General features: G+C 37.1%; 2 protein-coding genes across 3 annotated transcripts in view; one reads left to right on the top strand and one right to left on the bottom strand.

Annotated features, from left to right (window-relative positions):
- Positions 1-28,000, bottom strand: part of LOC139810959 (uncharacterized) — a 77,486-nt gene that overhangs the window by 13,760 nt on the left and 35,726 nt on the right. The window lies entirely within an intron of this gene.
- Pip (uronyl 2-sulfotransferase homolog pip) lies at positions 2-27,505 on the top strand. The gene is made up of 8 exons (XM_071774925.1): positions 2-827; positions 7,966-8,114; positions 22,460-22,533; positions 24,055-24,261; positions 24,810-24,889; positions 24,974-25,255; positions 25,510-25,664; positions 25,959-27,505. Exons 1-8 carry the CDS (start codon positions 778-780, stop codon positions 26,132-26,134), a joined length of 1,173 nt encoding a protein of 390 aa, XP_071631026.1. The 5' UTR covers positions 2-777; the 3' UTR covers positions 26,135-27,505.

Below are 28,000 nucleotides of genomic sequence, written 5' to 3'. Positions count from 1 at the left end.
ATCGCGGCATTACGTGCCACCGAGTAACGGAGCGCGGACGCGGAATAGAGCGTATCGCGTGTCGCCTCCGTGTTTCACGTCCACGAGGTACCCGAGACTATCGAGGCACCGAAACGGCGAAGAAAAGCGGCAGTCGCGTGTCGACCAGCGGACAGGTCGGTGCAGATCGACCGAGAGAGCGGATGCCTCCCAGGCCCTCTGCGTATCTTCTCACCAGCGCGGCGAGTCACGTTTGCCGCGAGGACCGATGACTGAAAAGATCCGCGGAGACGGTCGCCGCACGCGCGTTTCGACATCCGGAACCCGTATGAACTTCCGACCCGGCGCCGCCGTCGATTCCAACGAAATTGCATCGGTCACGATGTCGTAAAGTCGCCTCAACTTGCGGGAGGCGCGCGCGCAATTGCTGAAGAAGACCGATCGGCGAGCCGATCGAGGATGTTGACCTGGTAGCGGATGTTGATCGACGGGAAAATCGTTCGCTCGCGGAAATCCAACGGCTGACGTTTGCAGCTGTCGGCGAACGTTTAACGTTCGCTCGATTAACATTTTTTCGGTCATCGTTGTCGTCGTCATTCAGCAGTGATTCAGTGAATGGACTTTATGAGTGACCGTTGCCGAACCTCGGCAGCATCCGCCGGACACGAGTGCCCGGTGACGATAGATTGTCCTCCAATGGATCGCACGTGACCACCGCAAGCTCGTGGGATATCGTCCGATCGCCACCAAGAAGAGGATCCCGTGAAGAAGAGACCAGATTTCGAAAGGAGCGACAGGATGCCGAAGGAGAACATGTGGCGGCAGAGGAGAGTGCCCGTTCCCAAGAGGTAAGGAGGCTATCTCGGGACGCGATTAACCGCGGCGTTAAAGGCGCCTAATTACGCGCGTACGATTAACATCTTCTACGATGTCATCAATATTTATCTGCGCGTAGAGCATGAGAGTGCACGAAGGGATACCGTATCTTGCCGGTGTATCCTCTGTAACGAGCCGAGGTATTTAACCGTTAAGCACGCTGGTGACTCAATCTTAGCCAACGATCATCCACCTTCACGCCAGCTGAAGCTTTTTCATGATTTCGATCTTGTTTTCATAAAATTCAATTTTTAAAAATTGTATATATGGAAAAATACTCAAGATGGATAAGAAAAGTAAAGATTATTATCTCTGTCTCTATTTTCTAATTTATAAAAAAAAAAAAAAAAACAACTTTGTAATCATATATAATTACTTTTGTAATTATAACATATTTCAATATTACACATTTGACAATTCAAGAAAATATTGCTTATTTTTTAAATCATTCTACATAATTTTTCATTCGAAAGATGGGACATTGGCTCCGTTAACAAATAAAATAGAAAAGAAAGTAGGATTATAAAATGGGACCTAAATATCAGATAGCAAATTATGTAATTTTGATTTCTTTCAGAAAAAAACACGTCACAATTCCAAATATGCGATAATCATGTAATTTATGTGCGTATCGCTGAAAATAATGCATATAAATATTAAAAGATATAATCATAATAAACGCAGCGAGAAAGCAAGTGACTAATTTTACGAGAAGCGAATTTATAATAAATATTTCACATTTCTATTTTCTTCTCTATGTAATATGAAAATGTAATTACATCATTGTTACTAGTTGTTCACCTAATTTAGGTACGTTAGCTTTAATTATATGTAGTGCAACGCATAGTATTCCACTACCGTAATATAATTTTAGCATAAGCTTTTAATTAATGCTATTGTCCTTAAGTATTATACGAGGCATAAATTTGCAGACATTTTCTTAGAATATAAAGCTTATATAAAATAATTTCAATTGCGTTTCTCTTAGAAAAATATCAAAAAATATAATTTAAAAAAAAATTTACCTCGGATCGAAAAGAATCGGTAACCCACCGGCTATATTATCAATAACGGATTATCCCAGATAATTCACACTACATGTCATATAAAATGCGAAAGAAAGTTGGTGAAGCAAGAAATACTTTATTCCAGTATTCAAATGTTCTTTTAGCAGTCACATGCAAATTGTGAACGCGCGTTCGCGACACGATGGACATGGACGGTCGCGATGCAAGTGACTTTACGTAAGGTTTCCTGTTTCGCCTCATAAATATGTCATTACTTTTCGAATAGGTATAAAGTTAACGGCCAAAAAAAAATAGTGCCGAACATCGCGTTCAGACATTGCGTCACCGGGATCAGGGTCGCGGTAACGAGTTAAAGGTCTCGTGACCAGGGAGACTCTCGCGATGAGCTATAGGTATGTGACAAATCGATTCATCACGGCAGAATAATGCGAACCGCGCGAGAAAATCGTGAGTGGTCGATTCCCGGGTGCTCCATGTCCCATGCAAATGCGTGGTTTGTCGGCCTGCGATTTCTTCCTACGATTGACCCCCCTCCCCCAAGCGCGCGTAAAGTCATAAGTCACAAACGAAGTTGGTGGTCTACATTGTGGAACGTGTACAGTGTAGAATGCGGTAAATAGGACTCCTTTGATGGATCTAGAAGCGACACTTTTGTACCTTCCACGTTTCAATGTTATATCAAGTGACTTCATAATTAAGGGTTAAATTAAATGTCTGTCAGGATTTATCTCATTATATATTTACAGAAAACTATAGATAATTTATAATATTATTCAGAGTTAGATAAATATAAGCTTTTTATCGAAGAATGCATTACTATTGATTTGTTGATTTTTTACATCTGTATACAACATATAATTTTTAACGAAATTCATCAAAGAAATATACTCAACTTTCTGATAAATGTTAGAGAATCTCTTACCTTCTAACTTATTTTAAATTTTTGTTGAAAGCAATTGATAAGACATGATCTTTTTCAAATAATTAAAAAAGTTGTCGATAAATTTGGGCTATAAATTGTAAATTTTGCGATCTACACTAGGAATGATCATACATATGGGATAAACACACCGTCGTTTCACATCCCTCATTTATCTCATGTTAATACAGTTGATAATTACGAATTCTATACTACGTGAGTGATGAACTATCGTGACGTTTGCAAGAATGCAGGTCCATTTGTCTCGTTTCTGCGGCTCGAGTCCCGCGTGATGAATTTTGCTGCCCGAGCGAGAAAACTGCGCGCATTCGCGATAATGAATCTTCACTATCTATAAATAAAAGTTGAGGCCCATTGCGTAAATGAGGCATCGTCGAAGGACGAGATTGCGGGGAGGTGTCACTGCCATAAAATGGAGTAAGGATTCCTGGATGGCCACGCGTATCAGAACTATCATTATCGCGGCCACTTCTCTCGCCACGCGGAATCCCGTCCGCTCGCACTTCCGACTTCTTCACGACGATATCAAGCGTTCGCCGCGAACGCACTTGAGCACAACGAGTACAACGAGTACAGCGGGCAATTAAGAGTGACTACGATAATGCACATTAAGTGGCCGTATAGAAAATTGCCCACCATTCGAGAGTATTTCCATTATGGAGAAACAACTTCTCTCATATCAACAGATAGATAGCCAGCTGTATGTCAAGCGTAAATTCTGATTTAATAAAGTATGCATAATGTCAGAGGGCATGTCTGCTTAAGTGTATAAAAAACCGCGAATTAACATGGGTCGGACGTGCGTACGCGTATAATTTCTTACCTGTTACCTTTGAATATATGTACAGATGTGTTTTTCACCGCCGCGCACCAGAGAGGAGAATCTGTGTTTGAAAGATATCACAGTTGATCGGGACATCCGGTACATATTTACCAACAAAAGCAGCGGAGAACTCGTCCAACTAGATTGAGATAACGTGCTCCGTAAATTAAAAATGTAATTGAAAACGCAGACGTAAATGGAACGACGTCCACTCCGCGCGCGTATGTTTAACTGTTTCTATGTCATTAAGTATAATAAAGAAAAAAAAACGATTAATGACAGACTTTTCTAAATGTATAAAATAATCTGTTACAGATTGAATAAATGTCCCGAGAACCTGCCAAGTACATTTCGCGGAGCTTTATTGGAATACGGCTTCGACCGTAGCGGCTGCAATAATTTATCATATACGCGCGCTCGTTAAAGTCAATTGTGGTCGTTGTATTGCAACGAGCAGCATTGTACGGCGGTGCATCGACCGCGATCAAAAGTTGCATTGCAATTTCAACACGAATCTCCGCGTTGCCTCGCGGCTTTGTTGCGTCCAATGTTACCACGATCCATTACGAAAGATTAAAACAAAACGCAGAATCATCCCTCTCCCATATCTAATCGTAAACATTTTCTATGACGTATCGGAACGTAAGATCAAGCCTGAGAAAAACACGTATTTGAGAAATTTAATAAAATTTACAATTTGCACGCGTCTGAATGCGCCGAGTGCTCCAAACGCGTTTTATTTCCTCTTTCCTGTTTCTCATGAATAGAATAGAATAATGATTTTAAATAGTAACAATTGTTTCCCGCAATTATATTTATAATAATCTAATGCAATACGATATATGCACATATACAGCTAGTACAATAAAATTCCGAATATAAACATGTAGTATATCTATTAAGAAAAAATTATTTTTTCTTTGTTTTGTTACTAAAGCACATTTCCTTGAGAAAATTAGAAGAATATCGTAGCAGTTTATCACCCGCTTATCAGCTCGTTTATCACCTTGTGATCTGGGATTTTCTAAATTAGGCCACAATAGTATCAGACGATCTGACCCGTAGACCTCTTTAACCAACGGCACGTACTCGCGCATTGAAATAGAAATGCCTAATGCGCGGCGCATTCCTGCCATCGGTTCTCGATGGCACATTTCGCGAATCGAATACCTACACGCGACGTTCTCACCGCGCGGGACAATCGGATTTCCAGATACGCGCTCGCCATTATGTACACGAGGCGTATGTACATACACGGTGCCCCTGTATGTACCCCGTTACGGTATATATAAAACGCGTTCCTAAGAGCTTACGGTTCCCTTCTCTCCGTGTGTCGTTGACACTGCGTCCGCCAGAACGATACCGTTCGTTTCTCGCTTTTCCCTCGAGTAGATCTGCTTACGTTTTGCCGATAAGCCCGGAAGAGCCGCGATAGAATACCGGAGAACGTCCTTGTATATCCTCGAGGAAACTAGCGGCATCGGCGCGACGAATTACGCCGAAGGATAGTGATTTGCGCATACATACAAATGGCTGGGATCAAATTATAGATAATTTGAGAAATTATAGACATTCTCGTAACTCAGGTGAAAAAATCTAATACTTATTTATGAATAATTTCTCATTTCGTTTTTTCAAGAGAAGAATTTCATAAAGCGCTACAGGAAATTAATACTTCTGTAATTAATGTTTTAAATTAGAATTTTATATGCACGATAGTTAAAAATACGAATAATAAGAAATGTACAGTATTGCTTGTTTTTTGTTTAATTTTATAACACTAAAAAATGTTGCATATTTAATACAAATATTCTATTAAACAGAAGAATAACGATTCTACTGTATGTATATAATGTTTAGTTTTTTTATAAAATTGATAAAAACCTATATTTTTTAATTTCTTTCCGTCTTCCTTCCGTAAAAATATCTCGTTTTCCAAATTACGACCTTATCAGACCGCGAGAACACTGATTGCCATTGTATTTTAATGCAGCCGATGAAAATCTCCGCGTTACATTTGTTTCAGAAGAATTTCAGGACATTTCCCACAAAGTACTTGACATCTCGCACAGAGTCTGGCACTAATGAGACATTAGTAGCTCGTAAAGCCATAAATTCTTCTTGTGCTTAATTAAATGTCGTTTGAAACTCGAAAACTTGATATCCAAATACCGCATAAGAACCAAATTTTGCAAATTTGCAATTTATAAACATGACTTAACCGCAAATATATGGCTGACATGTATTGTGTATATATTATTTGAAAGAAACCACACTCATCTATTATTCAAAGGATACTAGATTTCCGTTAAGCATTTAAATAAGAGGTCGACAACCTTTTCTAGCATTTGCAAATCGTTTATTAATTTTAATGGAGTGCTTGCAGGATATGAAAGGATCGCGCAAGGACAGAAGCAAAGTATATATAATAATAGCATAATAATAGCACGGTTAAATCACGCATAAAATTTCTACCTAAGAAGTTGAAGTACGAATGTAGCGTGAACAATACAAAATCGTCAAGATGCACAATTATATAATTAAATATAAATTACGTAATTTATTTCTTGTCTCAGAAAAGATTTCTATATATATACACGATAATAATTTTCCTCTAGAAACTAGGATTTAATCATCCTAGTGTCATCCTTTTTTAGCCAGAAGTTACAAATATTTGTATTTTCCAGATAATTATTCGATTTCTACGCGCTAATGACAAAACTAAGCAACCGTTCAATGACAGTGCAATCACCTTTCAAGCTGCGATTATTCGCGGAATTGAATCACAATGAGAAATATGAGAATAAAACGTTAACACTAAAGGTGCAATCTTAAATGCAATCTTAAAAGAATCCACATACAATTCTGCGTAATTATTTCACACAAAGAACGAATGTATTCAAAATGAGAATTAAATCGTATATGCAGCTACGGCCGCTATGTAGATATAGTTGCAGCGCGCATCTGTATCAAATTGCAGAATTTTCAACGTGCATTCGAAACCAAAGTTGTATGTAGGACAATTGCCTGGAGTTCTCTTAACGCGGTCGCGTGAAATCGGGCAAAGTACCACACTCGAATCAGAGATTACATAGCGACACGTTCACGGATTATAATGGAAAGAAATGCCGAGACAATTAGCACGAATTTCATTTCGGTATGTATGTTTAATTGTGGTTTCCGCGCGATATGATTCTTCCACTTTTACCAGGTTAATCGCTGGTGAACGACGCGAGGAAAATCAATTATTTCTTACCGCTCGCGCTCGTGCCTCCTTTGCCGGATCGAGGATTACCGGTGAGCTCGATAATAAAGGCGCCTCGCGATTTACTATGCATTGCATCGCGCAATCTTGGAACTCGTAATCGTGGAAGGAATCGATTACAATGGTCTCGCGTGCGCCGCCCGTATCGCGTTTAATGCAACGTTTATTGCATTATTTATGATATACCGTACGAATAACGACTGCTATCACAGGGCGATTCGCGATGCCGTTGCTATTGCCCGCGTGTATTACACAGCTCGTTAAATGGAAGGGCTCGAGGGCAATAATGCACTAAGAAAAGCCGTAAGCTAATAACGTGTTGCAGTACTTTCCGTCTTTACACAGTCTTTTACGTTTTTCAATTAATTAGTAACATTTTTATAAGATAAGATCCAAAAGATCTCATAAAAAATCCCCTCCCCATTTCTTCAAGATTATAAGATTTTTAAAGATAGTTCTTCTCTTTTCGACGGATGATTGTCAGGTCTGCGAAAAGTAAGAATTCTCCAAAACTTTTTCTCACACAGTTTAGCCGTTAGCGTATCATCGTTTCGAGCTTTTCAATTTAATCGTATTTAATATGCGAATGTGCGAGGTATGCGCGAACGATGCACCTGTTGCGCCGACCCCCGCGAAATTGAAGCGACCGTCAAGCTTCACGGTCGATGAATATTCTCCAAGAACCAGGTCATACGGAGAAACATCATCTCCCAGACGGGACGACCAATTACGAGATAGATGGCTTCGCCGTGCCCTGATTCCCTCACTGCCAACCTAGATGACGATCAGCTCGTAATATTTGACTTGCGAAAGGGCTTCTCGACGTCGCAATTTCGCTCCACAGTTCACCACGACAGTCGCAAATTAAACTCTCCATATAATATTGTTTACGAATCGAGCAGATATTTGTCGCATAAATAATAAGAACAGCATTCCGCAAGCTGAGAAAAATTATGAATAATCCTGAGCAAACGAATACTATTAACATAACTAATATAATGTAATTGAATAATTATAATATAATGCTAATTAATTCATAATTTTTTGCTTACAGGACAATCGAGCTGATCGCTTTAGTAGCGATATCCAGTACACTTTTTCTCTTTCTACACACGAGAGATCTACATTCGCGTCTGAAAAAAATGGAAGTACGTCTTCAACCGGGGGAAGATGATGTGCTCTCGGCGAATCAACTCTCATCAGGTAACGACTGTTGTAATGTCTAATGAAATTGAAACAAACGCGCGATGTCGGATACAAAAAACCTCTCTCTTTATCTCTTTGTACATAGAAATAAAAAATAGAATGATATACTTGCGAAAACTAAAGATAAAATAAATATAAACAGGTAAAAAGATACAACATATTAAAAAAATAAAAATTAAATTATGCAGAGCATGCCCCAGTGGCCAGTGAACGTTTCAAAAAAATACTATAATTAATTATCCCACTTAAACGATAAATAATAAATAAATTACACGTAAATGAATAAATAATTATAAAAAGTGACATCGCAAAAAGTTTATTTCATCCTTTTTTTAACGTGATGACAAGATTCGAGACCGTTAGAAATGTTAATTGGAAGGAGCTAATTATCTATTTTATTACACAAACGTGCGATAATAAACGCGAGTTTCTCGTCGTCTGAAAATGAACTACATTAGAATTATACTCGTGTCGGCCGGCGCGCCATAATAGACACATTTATACATGCGCTTTTACGTGCTCGTACATACTCCCTGAGGGTGCTGTTGACTTCCCGGTTGAGGAAGGTCAAGGTGTGAGAGAGTGAACGCGCATATTCAACGAGAGTTAAAGATGCTCGTGCATCTCACTCACAGGACGCACGTACATCTGTTCATCATTAGATTCATTAGTACCTAAACACACCTTCCCTAGTTTTACATTTTTTAATTCGAATTCTAGAATAGTATATAAGCTAAATAAAAAAAGTATTATATGTTGGCTAAGAGAATTCTTTTTAACTTTTTAATTTCGGTTATTTCACTAAACGTGTGTGTATCATTATATTTTTCTAAACAAAAAAATTTCTTTTGTTAACATTTGGACGAGGAAATTTAAATGATAGAGAAATATTTTTATTTTATTTTATTTTATTTGGGTAGCGTGTGAGGGGATTCTACTACTTCAACCAGAATCGTGTTTCAAGTCTGACGATTTGTCGGCGCGCAGTTTACTGTGATTGAAATAATATTTGTCTATTAAAAATAATAAAACACGAACATCCTGTTACGACTTTCGTTGCCCTATTCTTCATACTGAATTTTAATCCGTGGAGCCATTTGAATATTATTTTTATTTTATATTTAAAGTTTTACTTTATAAAAATTAAACGACAAATTCGTCAAAGAAACTGTTTTTGTTGTGATCTGTATCCTTTCAAATGCGCACACATATGCGTGCATGCGGTGCATGGACGTTAAGAGAGCGAGATCTCTATTGCTTCGATACCATACTACATCCATTTCGCGGGATTCGTAACGGTAGCAAGGAACTACGTTTGCTCGCAATCGTAGAGCAATTATTCGTGCACCTTCCATCGCTCGCTTTACACGTGGTAATCCGCGTCTTAGACGCGCCGTATTACTTATTACGTTACGGCTTGCAATTACGTCCGGCGCCGCTTTATTATTTAAAACGGTGCAAGCACGCTGTCTCGAAGCAAACGCGAATCGTGCTCGTTCACGAGATCGAGAGTGCAAAACACCGGCGGATTATTCCCGGTACTCGACTTCTTACAAATTCGACGATTACTTATATGATACGATTACTGTACATCAGTGTATCACTACATATATACAAAAGAAGTTGCACGACTCTGTTCACTTTCTTACCTTATTCGTCACAGAGATTTTTTCGTACTTATAATTATTAGAAATTTTCTATTTATGTCCGATTTATATTTTTAATTTTGATTTAAAGAAACAACGCGTTGAAAAAATTCCCGAGATCTGGAAACATTTTCGAGAGAGAGAGAGAGAGAGAGAGAGAGAGAGAGAGAGAGAAAACACTCCTTTCAATTTTACCAACAAAAGTTTTATGCTTATGAAAAATAGTTTTTGGTTATCGCATAAAATCAACAGAATGCTTGTGAATACTCTTGTACATAAAGCCTTGTGAAACGGCCTTTACTTACAATGGCGATCCTGCACGCGAGTTAAAAATATTATTCGTGGTCTACATGGCAATCTTCACAGAAATTCATCTCTCTTCAGAACACAATGATTAACAATGTATTATGAACACAGCTCACAATTATTATAATAAGTAGTCGCATTACTTTCTACTAGAAATTTCACAATTGAAAGAGTAAATATCACTCGTTTTTGTTAAGCGAAAGTCAGAGTGTTCGAACGAACCATATACGCATTTGTATTGCGATCGAAAAGAGCAATATTTTATTTTCGTGAGAGACTTGGATAAAGAGACCATTCGTACGCAAGAAGCGATGAGAAATAACATAATAATCCAACATAAATAATCATATCCAAGAACCATGTCTATATAATCTAAAATCTCCGCGAAATAAATGGCCAAAGCCGACATATACATATTACATGTATATTTGTATATTAAAGTAAAAATTGTTTTCTATAATCTCATGATCTTTGATCTTTGCCTAAAATTTTCATAAATGGCTGCATATAAATCTACCTGTTATGTAATCTTCAATAAAGTATTTGACAAATAAGATCTTAAACAGCGCTTTCTTTAAACCAATATACAGAAAACATGAAATCATTTTGCTCTAAAAAAAACTCAATTAAGTTAATTATGATCATCGTAAGTCGACACTAATCTCCGGGCAGCGCGAAGCGCGTGAAATCCGTGCGATACTCTTAAAAGCCATTCACCAGTCGGAGGAAGAGGTAACCGTGTGCACGTGAAAGATAAAGGATGCTCCCCGGAGGCGGAATTGACCAAGCAGTCGAGAGTGGCCACGTCAAAGGGAGGTGAAAGGAAAAACACCGGCGAACATGAGCGAAAATAAATCAAACGTTCGCGCACGTTAAAAGGAGAAATGGATTAATCGCTCGCGGCGATGTAAATGGCAATGTGAATGGAAATGAAAGTTCAATCGCTTATATATATACGTATATATACTAGACCACGAGAAGCTCAAATCGGGAGAAATACGCTCGACTCGCAATGAAGATGGAAAGGGTGAAAAGACGATGCTACGATAAAAACATAAAATAAGGTGATTGCTCGTGCACGAAAAGCAGTTACCTATGTTTTGAAAAAAGTTATACAGTGAAACGCGTTCCATCCAAGAGAAATGGCACTTTTTGCTAATAACGACAATTATTGTAATAAGAAATTTTCTTATTCCAGTCAATAACAACATACAGAATGTGATTGAACGAAAGGACCTTAGATTATAGAATCTCGACGCTAGTGACAAGCGGTAGGCCGGTAGTACCCTGATGTGATAAAAGGAAGAAATAAAGATTCGTTATCATTCACGAGAATGAAATGGATTAACGAGGTACCTTCCACTTCTTCGCAAGGATGCGTTCGCACCTTCGTGGTGCACCTATAGGCTCGATGTTATCGCGGTTCGCAACAGCTCGTAATACGTCCGCGAAGAATGTGCAATGTCCGGCCCCTTCGCGCGCGAGATCGAGATCGAGCCTCGATCGAGGATGATCTATGGAGTGCCGTCATTCGCGGAAACGATCGCATGATTCAGTAAAAATTCAAGTAACAAGAATAATCTTTATACGTATGTGTGGCTTGTTTCTCTTCTTACATATTTTCTTATAAGTTTGCAGTCTTTAAATACATTATTGAATAGATTTATTTAATAAAAACTTTTAAATGTCGAGATTTAAAAAAAAATATATTTTTTAAAAAGCTATATATAAAAAAATTACTCATTTTTTGTTATCATTAAAACATTATTAAGAATTTTCTCAATATCCTGATTAATAAGTTGATTTTTAACAATTAATACGATTTATCCTGTGAATTACCAATTTTAATGAAATCAATTTTTACGCATAATCAAAGTTCTCCTTCAACTACTGAAGTAATCGCCATGCATTATTTCCTCCGCTCTGATCGTTGCTCTGAAACAGGATTTCGCGAGCAGGTCTCGTAGCCTACTTCCTTGTTCGTGCTTACGCCTAACTTAATCCGACGATTCAGCGCGGAATAAACTCGTACAAGAGAATAAAGAGTTCACATTGAGTATACGTGTAAACAATATTAATGCGGTTTACATTCGACTTTGTTGGCGATGTTTCCTCTAACTAGTAGTAACCAGCCAGACATAAAATGACAATGCGCGTGGGTGAAAGTGAAGTACTTTTTGCATGTACACGATATAAAGTACGTGTACCAGTTGAAAGTAGAGTAGCTCGCGACTTCTTCAGAGAGCTGTTGTTATAGTGAAAGTAACACTTTATTGATAAGCAAAAGTGGCATGTCAGAATCAATTTATCGGATGTCCAACTGACAATAAAGTAATTCATTTAAGAAGTATGCCATTCTCTTGTGTATCTGTCAATTGCTCAAACAATCAATCAAATATTAATCATTTATCAATAATCAATATAAATTGTTTTAAAATAATCCATATACCTACGTACGTGCGTACAAGTAACTGCGATAAAAAAAAATATCTTTTTTAATTATTACATTTTTCACTAATTCTAATAAAATCTAAGTTTGAAGAAGGAAACAGGCAAATAATCTCGAAAATTAGACTCGACAAAAATTCTCTTAAAATTTAATAATTTTCTATGAAGATAAAAAAATGATGTAAAAGCACACTTGTTGCGATGCAACAATTTAAAAAATGAAAGAGATCTACAAAAGGAAGTGACATATAAAGTTACAGAAAATTAAACGCAAATTCTAGAATGACGCTTTGTTCGTCACGTACTTTCTTTCTAACTGTTGTCATGCAATGCTATTGTTCCGGCCACAACCAGTCGGTCGGTTTAAAATAGAATAGGAAGTGATTCTTATTGTTGCATTTACAATATACAATACGTCAGGTTCCGCTTAAAGAGTACGATTAGTTCAGCGTATAGTATACCATTGAAATCAATCACCGCCCACGATCATTCAAGTGAAAATCTGCTACAATAATTATATATTTTTAATTCTTCAGATGAATACATCACAGTGAAAATGATAATAAAGAAACATTGTTGAAGCACGTGCAGAAGCCAAAATAGCGAATATTGTTTTCGTAAAAATCAACTAAATCCGTAAATTCTTTTTCTTATCAATTCAGAGGTCAATTTTGCTTTGAGAAATGCTTTGTGTACTATTAATCGCAATAATAATCATCAACAATAATCAATTTGTTAACTTAAAATATATTTTAAGATATAATTTTTTTAAATTTCTATGTTATATGACATAATAATTTTTTTCTTTTGTTGTTTAAATATGTTGTTAGCATTAGCATATTTATGTTATTTAGCTACTATGAATTAAATTGAATACCTGTTATGTGTGATAACTAAAACAGATAGCGAAACTTCTGTAGGTCAGATAAAGTTTTGTGAATAGAAACGGGTTTAAACGCGTAGGATCGATAAGCATTGCGGTAAATCTCGTAATTGAATCAGACATAATAAGAAATTAATTGATTAAATATATAGGGTGTCCTAGGTTTTTCCGTACAAACTTTAGTATGTTTTATGAGAAATAAGAAAAAAATGTTATATAACCATAGGTCTCAAAATGCTTTATTAGAAAGTTATCTATAAGAACCTAAGATTTGATGATTTTTTTCCTGATATCTGAATTTTAATGTAGACGAAACAGAAATTTTATTTGTCAATCTTTATGAAATAATATGTCAGATGTGTATAACAAATTCTTCATAGATGTATTTGGTCAAAAATAATCTTATAAACGGTATCTACAAGCGTTCTTGTACGGGCCAGTAACGATATGTTATGGGTCAAACACCATTCGAGAGATGCGAACAGTGTCCGTCTAACCCACTTTGAGCAATTTCCTTTTTGAAACGCATCAATGAGCTGGATCATCTTGCACGTATATATAATGTACGAGCAGATCGTACCGAGACTTACCGAGATGTGCTATATACATCTAAATTTTATAGACGCATAACTCTTCCGCATAAGATCATGCTGAAGAACTATAATTTCCCCGTAGTTCAATCAGAATATTATAAGGCAAGAAAATGAAGAGGTACGGAAATGAAATGAGCATAAATGTAATCCCCCAAGTAATCATAAAGTGGATTTAATATTTTATTACGTATTGTAAAGTAGGGTTTATCTTTGTTTTACATATATACAGAACGCTGGAAAACTTCTGAAATAAGCTTCTTCTCAATCTACCTTTTACCGCAATTTTTCTTTGAATTGTCACAGTTTCCTATTTTAACGTTATGAGAAATCGGCGGTTATTTAAGAATATGTTTATTACATTATATTACTACATGAATATTAGATGATTGAGTTAAATAGCTCGTCTTATACGTGTGTAATACATAGTTCAGATTTTTTATAACTTAACGCGGCTACCGTTCCACTTCATCATATTACATGATAATAAGACTATAAAAGGAAAAGAAAGTGGACGTTTCTATTTTACTGTATCATTAACACATGAAAAGATGCTACAAACAAGTGATTGTACAAACAAACGATTATACTCATGTGTTCAGCCAACATTATGGAAGTCCTATTTAACATACAGTTAGTAATTTCAGTTTCACTTAATAGAATTGTTGATTATATTGCGCGTCGCGTGCTTTTACTAACAGAGTAGTATTAATCCCTGGCATAACCGCATGATTTATCGGTAGATCGGATATGGCGACAATATTCTGCGGTGCCGGACAACTTTGTGAAGGACTTTCGTTCAATTATAAACTTAACTTTCTAGACATGTCTAACAGGGATTATTAAATAAAGCTTATTTTCTTGCGACAAATGCTTTTAGACTTCGAAGGTAGATACTAAAACAATTTAAATTTTAATATTAAATAAAATATTAATAGCGAATAAAATATTAAATCTACTTTATGATTTTTTTCTGACAAATTTGAAATTAGTTGGATTATTTAATTAAATTAAGATAGTTGAATTAAATTCAATTACTTTTGTATGTGTGTGTGCGTGTGTGCGCCAATAATAATTAATATAAATAATTAAATTGTCTGTATTAAATTTTGTTAAATATTTATTGTAATATAATCAATTAATATAAATTAAGTTTTCAACAAAACATAAATTCCACAAGAAAATTAATAATGATACGAGAACACGATAACTTCTAGTCGATCAGATATGAAACATGATCTTGCAAGCTATCGGCGATGCGAACTAAGCCGCTGACTCTTCGTGAGTGCGAATTCTCGGATTCCTCGAAACTGGAGGAATTCATACCTTTTCGCGGCCATCATAAAAGTAGCCAGCGAGTCGTTTTTCCCAGGACTTTAAGCCGAGTCCTTTGTACCTTTTACGGTTGGATCCATTACCACGGAATCTTGTAAACGTTTCTCTTCGACCACAGACGGTATGTCACGATTACAGTGCTTGGTAGACATTCTGGAAACGAGTTTTCTGCGACCAGAATAATTCCATGTCATACCGAAAAAAGGAAGTTCTCCTATCGTTTTCCATTTTTGGAATTTTCTTCGTAATGCCTCGATATGAGGACTGATTATTTCTTGAAAAATTAAAATTAAATAACTGTGATGTGTGAACTTTCAAGACTCAAGAAAGAGAAAAATTAATTATAATTAACAAATGCCTCCAAATCATTTAATCAAGTATAAACATAATGATACTAGCTGTGAGAGTCGAGGCTAATATTTCCTCAATCAATGAAATCGGAATTCGTACAAGCTGTTTTCTTTTTCAGAATTTATCTATGGTTAGAATTTTGTTCTTTAAACTGGGTTTCTCTTGTTATTAATTATGATTAAATATAAAAATCGCAGAAAAGATATCGATTGAAATGACTATGAAATCCCGATCTCGACCCACATTTCTTATTCTTACAACGCGCGCTTCGCGAAAGTAGTCAGGCGACTCTCTTTTGAATTTCTCGTGAGGCACTCCTTTATATGCAACGTCTTTCCTCGCGGTATTGCAGAAAGGCAGCCAAAAATCAAACAATTTCTCGCGCGATTATTGACTGTTCGAACTACCTTGTTGAAATTCACGGTGTGGCATCACGGACTTAAGGTACACTCGAGGCGTCTACTATCTATTGACAATATCGCAGCGTATCATTAGCGTTAGTTTGATCATCTATTTGACATATATATTAGGAATACACAATTGACTTTCACTGACATATTTATTCACTCAGCTTTCAACAGCTGTAGCTTATTTTAACTTATTACGTATTTATTTCCTGTTAGTGCCATCAGTTAATTCGCAAGAGCAAGAAAATCTTTGAAACTGACTTAAGATTTAATTTTGATACATCTTTCAAAGAAAGATCGACATCGAACCTATTTGATCATAAATAACAAATCATACAATACGTGAAGAAGACAAGCTATCGTAATCATCATGATACATATATATATCCGTGATCTGTATTTCCGGGATCTTTGATTAAGGAAATTGCATGGTCGATCACTGTCACGGTCAATCAACCGTTTGCATTACAATCTACAACTATTCGTATATCATTATGTACAAATGCGTTCCCACGGCAGCCAAGCCCAATCGAGACGAAATTACTCTTCGATTTTTTTCGAATTCTTTCGAATTACCTTGCAGGTGTGCGTATAGTGGTACACCAGTCCATCGATTTGCTCGGAAACTTGGTAAAGGAAAGGCGGAAAAGATCACGTTAGCCCCACTTTTGACAAAGATGAAAGTTACCAAGCTTCTTCCAGGCATCACGAACAATTAGACTGCAAGATCGCCCAAGATACAACGCCAAGCATCGTCCCATCACCTCACTTTTCCGTCAATCTCTAGCTTTCTCAAGTTCTGGATCAATGGGTCTCGTGACCAAAATGGGAGTAAAAGGTCGTCAGTCCGGTCTGGCGGATTATGCGTGGCGTCTTCCGCACCGCCGACCTGTTCTGACCACTGACATCCTTTCTTTTTCCTCACGATGCACGCACAATATCTCGGCCACGAAGAAAAGAGAGCGTCTCACGCAAATTTCCCCAAGCCCGACTATGGGTTCATCGTTTTTAATATCGAAATTATTCGAGCCATTCGAGGAGTACCGTAACGAATAATTCGAAATTACAAGATTCTTGATGATAACAAGCGAGACTGACTGACCTTCTTTAATTCCACGATTTAGCGAAAAAGCTGCATTATTATTTTCTTTTGGGTTTAGTCTTTATTACAAGCGAAGTAAGTGCTGTGTAAAAATGATACGCAGATGCGTAATCGCATACTGTTAATACAGTGCCGAAGCGATTTTCTCTTTAAAAACATGACCGCCTTCTTTCCTCCTTCCTCTTTCCTCCACCGAACATTAAATGTTTCTTTTTTTCAAGTTGCAGTCACAGTTCTAAATTCATTGAAGCAAAACGTTCATTTAAGTTGCAATTGCGCTAGAAACAGCGCTTGAACGTTTCGGTTCGATCACAAAGCAATTTCAACGTCATTTTGAAAATATTCATAATAATAGTGTTTGGTATTTATTGATTATCATTTCTTAGTACAAGTAATCTTAAATAAACCGTAATAAAGATATTTAATTGTTAATATATTATTAAATTATTAAATTAATCCTATATTCAAATCAAATTATCTTTTATAGAATAATACAAAATAAGTCGCATGTGTTCTAAACTGTGAATGTATATGTATATATCATGTCATGTCCGAGATATTAAAAGGATTCATATACATACGGATGCAATGAGAAGAAGAAATAAGAGGAGAAGAGAAGAAATAGAGGCTGAGAGACCACACGTATGTAAACGAAGGGACTTGTATATATGTATATCAAATAAAAGGGGAAATGGGAATAAGAAAAGATTATATATATATTTAGTGGTAATTGATTGTAATAAGTTCGAGAATTTAGTAGGATGTTTTGTTGTGGAATATTGTAAGACAAATGGAGGAACTATGTAATTATGCAATTCTGTAGTTATGTAATTATGTATGTATGTAACTGTGTAACTGTGTAACGAAGTATACTATGTAATAATGTAAACCATCCTAAGCCACAATTGGCATAGATTAATAAATACATATACATACGGATGTATCATAATTGAAGGGTAATATAAAAATAAAAATTAATTGTTACCGCTTATCGTTTATGGGATGTGAAATTATTCCTTTATGCAATAAACACGGCGTTAAATTACGAGAGAATTAGGTTGTTCCACCGGATAGATATAAAATTAAAATGTGGAAAAAATGATGTATACGAGGATTTGTAAAGGCTGAGTTCTTATTCGTATTATTTTGTAACATAACTGTATTAATCAGATAAAAACTAAAAATTACCGGGATCTGACATCTTTTACATTGCTTTTTCCTTCGCAGAGACACGTGGAAACAGTCATTAAAAAGTAACGGCAATGTTGGACTCTTATTTACATATATAGTTAGACATTTCAAAGTTCCAAATTATACAGGTACTTAATAATTTTATCTTTATATACTATGGTATCATTTCCGACTTTCTTCCGTTACAAAATAATAAAATAAAGTTTTCCGTCGGACTTAAACTGAAAAAGCATCAACTGAAAAAATCGCTAACAAAACTGTCACATCTTTTAGTCCCCAACTCTCTCCAAGAAAGTTTCATAAGAAACAACGGTCCATATACACGAGGCCTGGACACGCTAGTAGTTTAACATTTTGTATAATAGAGCGCCACGGATAGAGCATAAGGAGCTAAGAGCCGTTCTCGTTCCAGCGGCCAAAGATCAACGATCGGAAGATGCAACGGACGGTTTTTTGCGAGCGTCGCCGGTTATGTCTTAAGCCGTGAATGACGTGAATAAAGCCCCCTACGCCTACGCTGCGGCCGCGGCCGGCGGTGCCCCCGGCGAGCGTGCAGTTCCGGACGCGGCGCGCGGCGGTGTCTTGTCCGTCCATTAAACTTGCATCTGTATCGGTCACGAAGCTCGCAGTCGCCGATTAGCCGCTATATCCTCCGGCGCGCGGCGCGGCGCGGCGCGGCGCGGCGCGGCGCGGCGTCGCGAACCGCGGGGTGCGGTCAAAGGCCGCTGATGCGTGTGCAAGCACGATAATTATTGGCCGTCGTAATTATACACCATCGAACAATTTTCAATTTGCGCAATGCATTACAATCGATGAAGCGCGTCGCACCGCCGAGTTACTGTCAAGAGGAGAAAAAATCTTACACAGAAGTGCTGCGGGCTTGAATCAGTCCAGAGATATATGTATAACGACGAATAATATTTTACAAAAACGTATCTTTTTGTTTTTTTTTACAAATTTGCTTCTTTTACAATTTTTTAAAGAAAAAAATCTTTTAAGTTTAATGAGGAATAACACTCTGTATATTGTTATCGAAAAATTGTTGACTCAGTTTCTAATATTATGTATCAGTCTCTGATACTTTTCATCATTAAACTATTTTAAGAAATATACAGGATATGCGAAATGCCACGGAAAATATTAAACAAAACAAGTACTTCGTCACTGCTGTCGGTTATCGTACAATATTGCTATTGTCTGTACAGTATTGCAATATATACAATAATCATGATAACATAGGTAACAAGCTAATACAAAATTAATTATAGCTATCGCAGTATGCACCCACAACTTGGATTTTATCTGAGATGTAGTTTTATAAACGGGCAGAGTACAATGCCGATAGAAACCGTTATTGCACAGAGGTATCGTGAACCAATCTTGTGCATAACTCATCGGCATTGTACGCGAGTCGCTGTGAGTTGCAGCTGCGGCGCGCGTCAATCGGAAGTCTACGCCTGGAGAACTATCCGTTTAAAGTGTTACGATAAGCTGACTCCGACTCACGTGGTTATGCAAAAGAAGAAAGGGATTAAAAAGGAGACAAAGAAAAAGGGCTAAAGAAACAGAGAGAGAGAGAGAGAGAGAGAAAAGTACCATCGATAATCGCCTCTGTCGGCTTCCCTTGTGTTGCGTGAGGTCACAAGAAGCTGCCCGCGCCCGCGCCGCGGGTGCTATTGTCAGTCTGATCACGAACCACGAACCGACCGCATCTACTGCGCGTGCGATCGTGAGCGGAGCCGCTTACACGTTTATCTCTCGTACGATCCCAACTGAATCCTTGCTGCTACATTTTCCGCACAAATGTTTCGCGCGTTCTGTTGAATTTAATTTCCGGTCAATAAGATGTTAATTTTGTCGTCACTTTTTGATCTTCAGCGAGATATCGCTCTAAGAAGTCCAAGATCCCATGAAACTTTCTGATAGCGTGCATGACATCATTATATTTAATTAATAAGATGACACTGAAAGAGAATTAGGAAGAAAGTGTTTTAAACGCTTGACATTTTCACAGCGTCTTTTTCAACACTTGAATGATAAAATAATAATCGGTCTCCGAAGGAGAAAATGCATATGAATTGATTCTTAAAAACCCCTTGTATCAAACGCGCATTGCATTAAGCGTTTCACTCGAGTTGATCCGGATTTGATTGAGCGGAAGAATCGGATTAGTCGCGTCGATCAAAGACAAAGTATATAGAACGATCGACCGGCTTTGCACGGAACAAGATCTCATTTCCAGTTGGCTGCATCGTGGCAGAAACACAGAGAGAAAGAGAGAGACGTAGAGAAAGAAAAATAGGAGAGGCGCATTGCTGGGAGCGGGAGCGCGCGCGCGCTATACGCTATACCTTTTTCCGTCACGCGTTTGACGCGTTCGTTCCGCGCGCATGAGAGATGCTCTCGAGCAGCTCGACTCTCGACGGGAAGCGGTAACTTTCTAGAGATGACCACGGTCGCCTACGGAGGACCTCGATTCCGGTCCTTCCACAGATCGTTGATCTTGGCCGAGTTTCACAGCGACCTCTTAATCACGCGCGATCGCCAATTTATCCATCGTGAGGTTCTCGTTATCCGCGTACTCATGCACAATCGACTGCTACTTACGTCCGAAGGATTCCGGGGTGCGCTAACAAGGGCCCGGAGCCCGGAGTCGTACTTATACTTTCTAAGCGTCTTAATGAATTCCACGGAGTTGCAACGATCGATCACGTTGTGCGATAATACATCTCATCGCTTCCTTGATCAACCAGCTCGAGACAATTTGTTCATAATTCATTAATTGAATCGTTACCAGGAAACGTGGCGCGCAAATCATACTTTTTGTGTTCTTGCATCACATAGATCTCGACAATGCTCTGCGCGTGCTGAGGCAACGTAATCAGAATGCTAATTACCGGTACTAAACTGCCCGCGTCGAGCAGCCGAGCTTTGAACTTATCCATCAATGTCCGCAGCGTTTCGAGCGAACAATCGCGTAAGTTTGCTGGCTAAATAACTTCTCGACGCATGTTCCGTACGCGTGTAACGGATCGCGCGGAACTTTGTTACGGTATTTCCGGCGCAGCTTTTATTCCATACGCTGCCGCCGCGGCCGCACCGAATTTCAACTGTACGCACGCGTTGGGAAAAGCACGATACAGATCTACACGCACGTCACGTCAGCGAACAATCCGCCAACATTCGCGGAATACATCATCAGAGATACAAGTGCGAGTTTGCAAAACCGTAAGGAAGAATAAGTCTGGGAAATTGTCTAAGAATCAACAATTATCACCTGTTTTTGTCTTATAAGATATAAATAATTATTTTATTAAAAGCAATGACCTTGCTTTGCCAGTAATAATAGTTAACACAGGTAATTTTTAATTGACAATATTTTTTAAGTTTTGGAAAATGTTTGACATATGAGTGAAAGTATTATGACTACAGACAAGTGTAAAAAGAATTAAGATGTCGAATAGATCGTACGTCTTCTAACATGTATAATCACAGTTTAATGCATCGAATAATTCGTTTATTCCTCTCGGAAATTTTCGATGTTCCGGTTTTTCTTTGTTAATATCACGCGGGGCTTTAAATTGCTAGGTTGCAGAAAAGTAGTAGAAAAAATTCAACTGAGAATTTTTGTGGAACTGTATGAACTATCTACATGAATTCTAAGTAAAGCTATATGCATTCGTATATAGAAGATTCCGTCGTTATGTACGCAATTTTCCGCGTGATCGTCACAGCGGAGGCAAGAATCTCGGCATTCGCTAACTTGCGCGACAGGGTCGTCCATCAAACGTTAAACGAAGTTTATCTTCTTCCGGCGCGGCAGTTATTTTTCCGAATGACATGACACAAATCCGTCGCGGTTTTCTCCGCAATAGCAGAGAAAAAATTGCAGTCTCATTTTGTGTAAACGGAAACAAACCAAAGTCGATTATTGTTTTTTTAATCGGCAATAAAATGATTTTTAATAATTACTTTTATCTTTCATAAATCCTTTATTAATATTTTATAATCTTCACGTCGTTGTTTATTGATTTAATTACTAAAATATTTTAACTACTGTTTAAAACTTTTATCTGTTTTCAGATGGTATCCAGACAGATTCTGATTCAAACGGTATCATCCATTACCCAAATGTGCAACGTGTCCTCGTGGGAAAGGTAATTAGCGCATTTATTACTTTATATCGCGAATAATTATTTAATAATTATCAATCCTTTCTAATAATAAAATTCTATATAGAAGAAAATCTTGAGACTGATAAAAGTGTTAATAAATAATTATTAGCTCCAATAAATAATAGTTTTATTTCAATTACAAATGAATAAAACATTATATTTTTATTAATATCTCGTTTGTTATCTCATATTATTATCTGTCTTGTCAAACTATTAAGATTAAGGCCAATATCGTACGATCGGTTACATGTTACATTACTATGTATCACTAGATGACCTTCTTAAAGACCCATCCGTTACACGTGCGCATAACGTATTTCCTCTAAACCGGTAAATTGTTCGGGAATTCGACCTACTTGCATTACGCGTTGTTTGCACGATGTAGCGTGAATAAGCTATATCAGAGTAATCAGAGCTAGATAAGAAAAGAATATACAAAGAAAGAGATAATGGTGTGAATCACGTAAAAGAATCTTCAACGATCTTCACAAATCTTATTTACTCGAAAGCACCTAAGATCTAGCAAATGCTAAATATAGTATTCTAAATTTAAATCCGCACGCTTTCGTCGATCTCTCCGTTGCGACACATTGCAAGAAAACCGACAACCATCAGTGACAGAGAATTTTTAAGAGAAAAAAGAAAGAAAATGTAAATCGCACCTTCTTATATTCTCATTTCTTTCTTCTGCGAGACGAGGAAGTAATACACAGTTCCAGTTTTGCTCATACATATGTATAGATGTATAGGCGCTAAGTTTCGCGATGATACGTGCCACAAGATGCACGCGCCGAACGGATAAATTAGCATGCAGTGCGCGACGCGTAGATGACGGGGAGAAAAAAGAAACGCCCGATCGATGTAAGTGCTGGTGATAAAAATATACACGGAAGATGCGATGCGAACGAGAGAACGGGCCGCTTATTACCGCGCTGCACGCCGCTGGGTATCGCAATTCGCGACGCGAGGCAGCTGCCTCGTACTTGCACTTGCGCTTACAGCCAAGTCTTACCTTCGTTCGCCTTATGCCGAGGAATGACTTGCTAATAACACGAATCGTTATCTAACGAGAGGGAATCGGACGTTCCGCCTGGAACAATATGTTCTCTCTTTCGCGGAGAACGGGCAGCCCGCCGATAATGACAGATGAGCGCCGAAAATGAGCGGGTAAAGTCGTTCGTAAATTGCACTTCGCGTCCGCAACATTCCCCCTGCATCCTGCATCCTGATTCCTCTGACGCTCACAGATGTTTCACGAATACTTGATTATTTCCCGACATTCTTAACTCTATTATTGAGATCCCAGAGAGAAATGTAGAAATGTATTATATAGAGGATCGAATGTAGAAAAGTTACGCGCGCGCTTACGTGTGATCCTAATTGACCGCAAACAAATATAAGGAAAATTATATTGATTTAGGTCACAGATTCGACTTTTTCGACAATATGATAATAATTAACGCGGATGCACCATTTGACCGTTACAATTTTTTTCTTTTTTAGTACAAGGATCGAGAAGCGCTCGACATTGACGCTCTCAACAACACGAAGAGGGCCGGCCGAGAGGTCTTGTTCTTCAATCGCGTGCCGAAAGTCGGTTCACAGACCTTTATGGAACTGTTGAGGAGGCTATCGATAAGGAATGCATTTTCGTTCAACAGAGACCGTGTCCAGCGAGTTGAAACTATACGTCTCGCGCCGATCGAGCAGGTACGACGACCTCCAACAAGAAAACCCAATCAATTACCATCAATCGCGCGATGGCAGCCGCTCGCGTAGTAATTACCAGTTTAATTTACAATCCCGTCACCGCTGAGCCCTACAAGGTGATATAAAAATACGACGATACTGACCGATTCAAAGATTCAACCGCTAACGGTTTTATCTTTTCCGTACTTCTCTTTCTTTTTTTGCTCTGGTTTTTCTCATCTTGATAAAAGTAGGAAAGAGAAAAAGAGCAGAAGAAGATATCGCTGCATAAAGTATAAAAGAAGAGATGTGAAATTTTGCGAACAAGTATCAAGAGATATTAGAAAGATATTTCATCATTTATAGAAAAACTAAAAGAGACGTTTGAAGTCAACATTGATCCTTGTTGAAAAATCTTATTTCCTGTTTAGGGGGTTTATTACAAGCTCATCACAATAATGAAAATATAATAATGGAAGATTAATTTCTTTTGCAATATCCTTCTAAAAAGATATTGCAGGCTGTACAGATCGTATATAATTTTAGTTTAATTTTCTTCATGCTTTCAGCTACATCTCGCCAGGATGGTCAGCAGTTATTCGGAACCGTCTGTTTACGTGAAGCACGTCTGCTTTACTAACTTCACAGAGTGAGTGCCACAGAGTGAGATTAGCCTTGGCAATTTAAATGATTGCTACCGCCATTTTCTACTTTCTTGCGTCTTCTTCGTCAGATTCCACCTACCGGAGCCGATTTATATCAACATAGTACGCGATCCCGTGGAAAGGGTCATATCCTGGTATTATTATGTAAGAGCCCCGTGGTACTATGTGGAGAGGAAGCAGATCTTTCCGGATCTACCGTTGCCTGATCCCAATTGGCTCAAGAAGGACTTTGAGTCGTGCGTATTAAAGGGCGATCGAGAGTGCAGATATTTGGAGGGTGAGATTCACGAGGGTATCGGCGATCATCGCAGACAAACTCTCTTCTTCTGTGGACACAGCGAGAAATGCACGTAAGAATATTTGTTCGCAAAATATCAAGAAATTGTTTTTTGCAACTGAATATAAATCGAAATCCGCAATATAAAATATTTTATATTGCAATACATTTTAAATAGTATATAATGACCTTTGATATATATATATATATATATATATATATATATATATATATTAAAAAGTTATAATAATATTTTTATAACTATTATGGAGAATGCACAAGTGCGATATTCTATAACAAATCTAACATATACTTCTTTTCCGAAAGTCCTTTTAATACCGTTGGTGCCCTGGAGCGAGCCAAGTTGGCGGTGGAAAAGCACTACGCGGTAGTTGGCGTCTTAGAAGACATAAATACAACTCTCACGGTACTGGAAAACTACATACCACGATTTTTCCAGGGAGCTACTGACGTTTACTATGGTAAGCCTTTGATTATCTGCTGATCAATCTTAATCTTCTTGATCAAACATCTACATTTGTTAATTGTAATATCTTTTATGAGTATAATTAGTCGAATGTGTTGGTCAAATTCAAATATTTTAAAAATTGTAAAAATAATTATATACATATATGTATATCTATAATTATTTTTAAAAAAAAGTATGTATTGCTATTAATACGCAATAATAATTTTAAACATTACGTTACAATCGTAAATTATTAGAGTCAGATTATTATGTTAGCCATATAATTATGTATTTCAATTTTTTTTAGATCAAGCAAATTCCTTTATGAAGATCAATCGAAACTTTTTTAAACCGCCAGTCAGCGAGGAAGTGAAGAACTTGGTGCGCAGCAACTTTACCCGCGAGGTCGAATTCTACCAATTCTGCAAACAGCGACTTTATAGACAATACAGAGCTCTCAAATTGCGATCAAATGTTCCGTAGTTCGCAATTGCAACGCTCTCTGAAAAGGACAATTTCTATCTGTTATCATGCGAAAGCAATTATTAAGATGCGTAACAGACATTACGAAGAAGGATACATTTCAATGCCAATCAACTGCGTTGATTAGTATTAATGATTTGATAACGATTTATGACAGAATGATAACTGCTTTTGAATAATAGTGATTTACGAAAATCATTAAATACTAAATTGCAGATGGTGCAAAAAAATTAATTATTTTATACAAGAATTAATAATAATTTTTTAACTAATATGACTCAGATTAATATGACAGACTGTGTTCTATTTATACAGTCATCATAACATTATTGAAATCGAAATTTTAGTAACGGCTACTTTCAATAACGACTACCGAAATTAAAAAATAGTGACGTTTTATCGAAGATTCGATTACAATAACTATCCTATACGAATTAAAGACAAAGAAAATATGTAATTGCATGTTTCTTTCGCAATTAAGGCAATGATCCTATCCTACTTATATGTACACAGGGTACCTTCAGGAAAAGTTGAAGGAAATCTGAAGAAACAGAATTTCATGACATCGAATTTTTAACTATGATTCCATGACAGCAAAGACAAAAAGAGAATAATTAATTCTTCGCATGACCACTGTGATGATCTAGTTCCATGCACTTAAGAAAATTTTGATGTAATTAATGTATTATGAAGAGAATCTTACGATGTTATCAAATTTTTTAGTACAACGATCATCTCATGACATAAAAGATCAAGAAGAAGATAATTTCATGTGAAAGTCATGTGATGATCCAAGTTTGACGTATTTAGAAGAATCTTGATAGACTTATGATACGATGAGTCTAATAACAGAATTTAATAGAAATGTAATTAAAAAATAATTATTAAAGAAAGAGAAAATAATTTGCGTGCATTTAGCGAAATGTTTGTGGAGTTGCAAGTTCTGGTAAAAAATAATTTACCGTTTTACACGAAGCTTACTATGACGTGGATGTATAGCGTAATTCAGAAATAGAAACACTCTCAATAAATGCCGAATGATCACTTGCGATCAGACGTCATGTTGCTATTTTTTTATCAGACGTCCACACGAGTTGCATATGCAAGTTGCAGGCACATTTATCACTGTAGGGATGTTAATCAATAGCGTTTACGATGATTTTTTTTCGCCGGCGACGTATGAACGACGTATGAACGCAAAGACTGATAAAACCATGATATTTTTTTATCGTGAAGTGTTTATGATCACAGAGAGAAATGTACAGGGTAACGATTATAGAATATATATCGCTTTGTAAGAGAAAAATACGTTTGTACTTTCATCGACTCACGATTATTTGGAATAAAACGCTGCCATTTGAAAAGGAACAATCACTTTTTTTCTCCTATTATTAAATTATCTCACCTGTTTATTATTCATTAACGTTATTAAAATGTCGAACCTAGTTGACGATTAATATCCACGACAAAATCTGATCTTTTTAATATTGAGGAATGTTTAGATATTTAAATACTATAAATGTTAACTCGATCTCTCGTGTTGAAGGTCTGTATGCAGCATTTATCGTTTAAATGAAGATGTGCCAAGTCACACCTTCACATCCGGCGACACAACCAGAAGTTCAAAACTATACTTAGCGTTACTTTTATTTTGAGAATCTAAAACAAGATTCAAACACGCGCATCACGCGAACCGCGACATTTGTGTGTATGCGTTTTATTTTCTTAAAATAACGAATAAGATAATATAAATTTTATTTAGCATTTATAATTTGGATACGTAATGTGACTTTACCATTTACCTAAAGTTAGACAAATCTTAAATAAGATTAAAAGGTGCAAAATTAGATCTTCCTGATCGTGGAA

This window comes from Temnothorax longispinosus, chromosome 4 (assembly GCF_030848805.1).
Source record: "Temnothorax longispinosus isolate EJ_2023e chromosome 4, Tlon_JGU_v1, whole genome shotgun sequence".
Classification (NCBI taxonomy): domain Eukaryota; kingdom Metazoa; phylum Arthropoda; class Insecta; order Hymenoptera; family Formicidae; genus Temnothorax; species Temnothorax longispinosus.
This window is presented reverse-complemented; position numbering and strand designations above follow the sequence as displayed.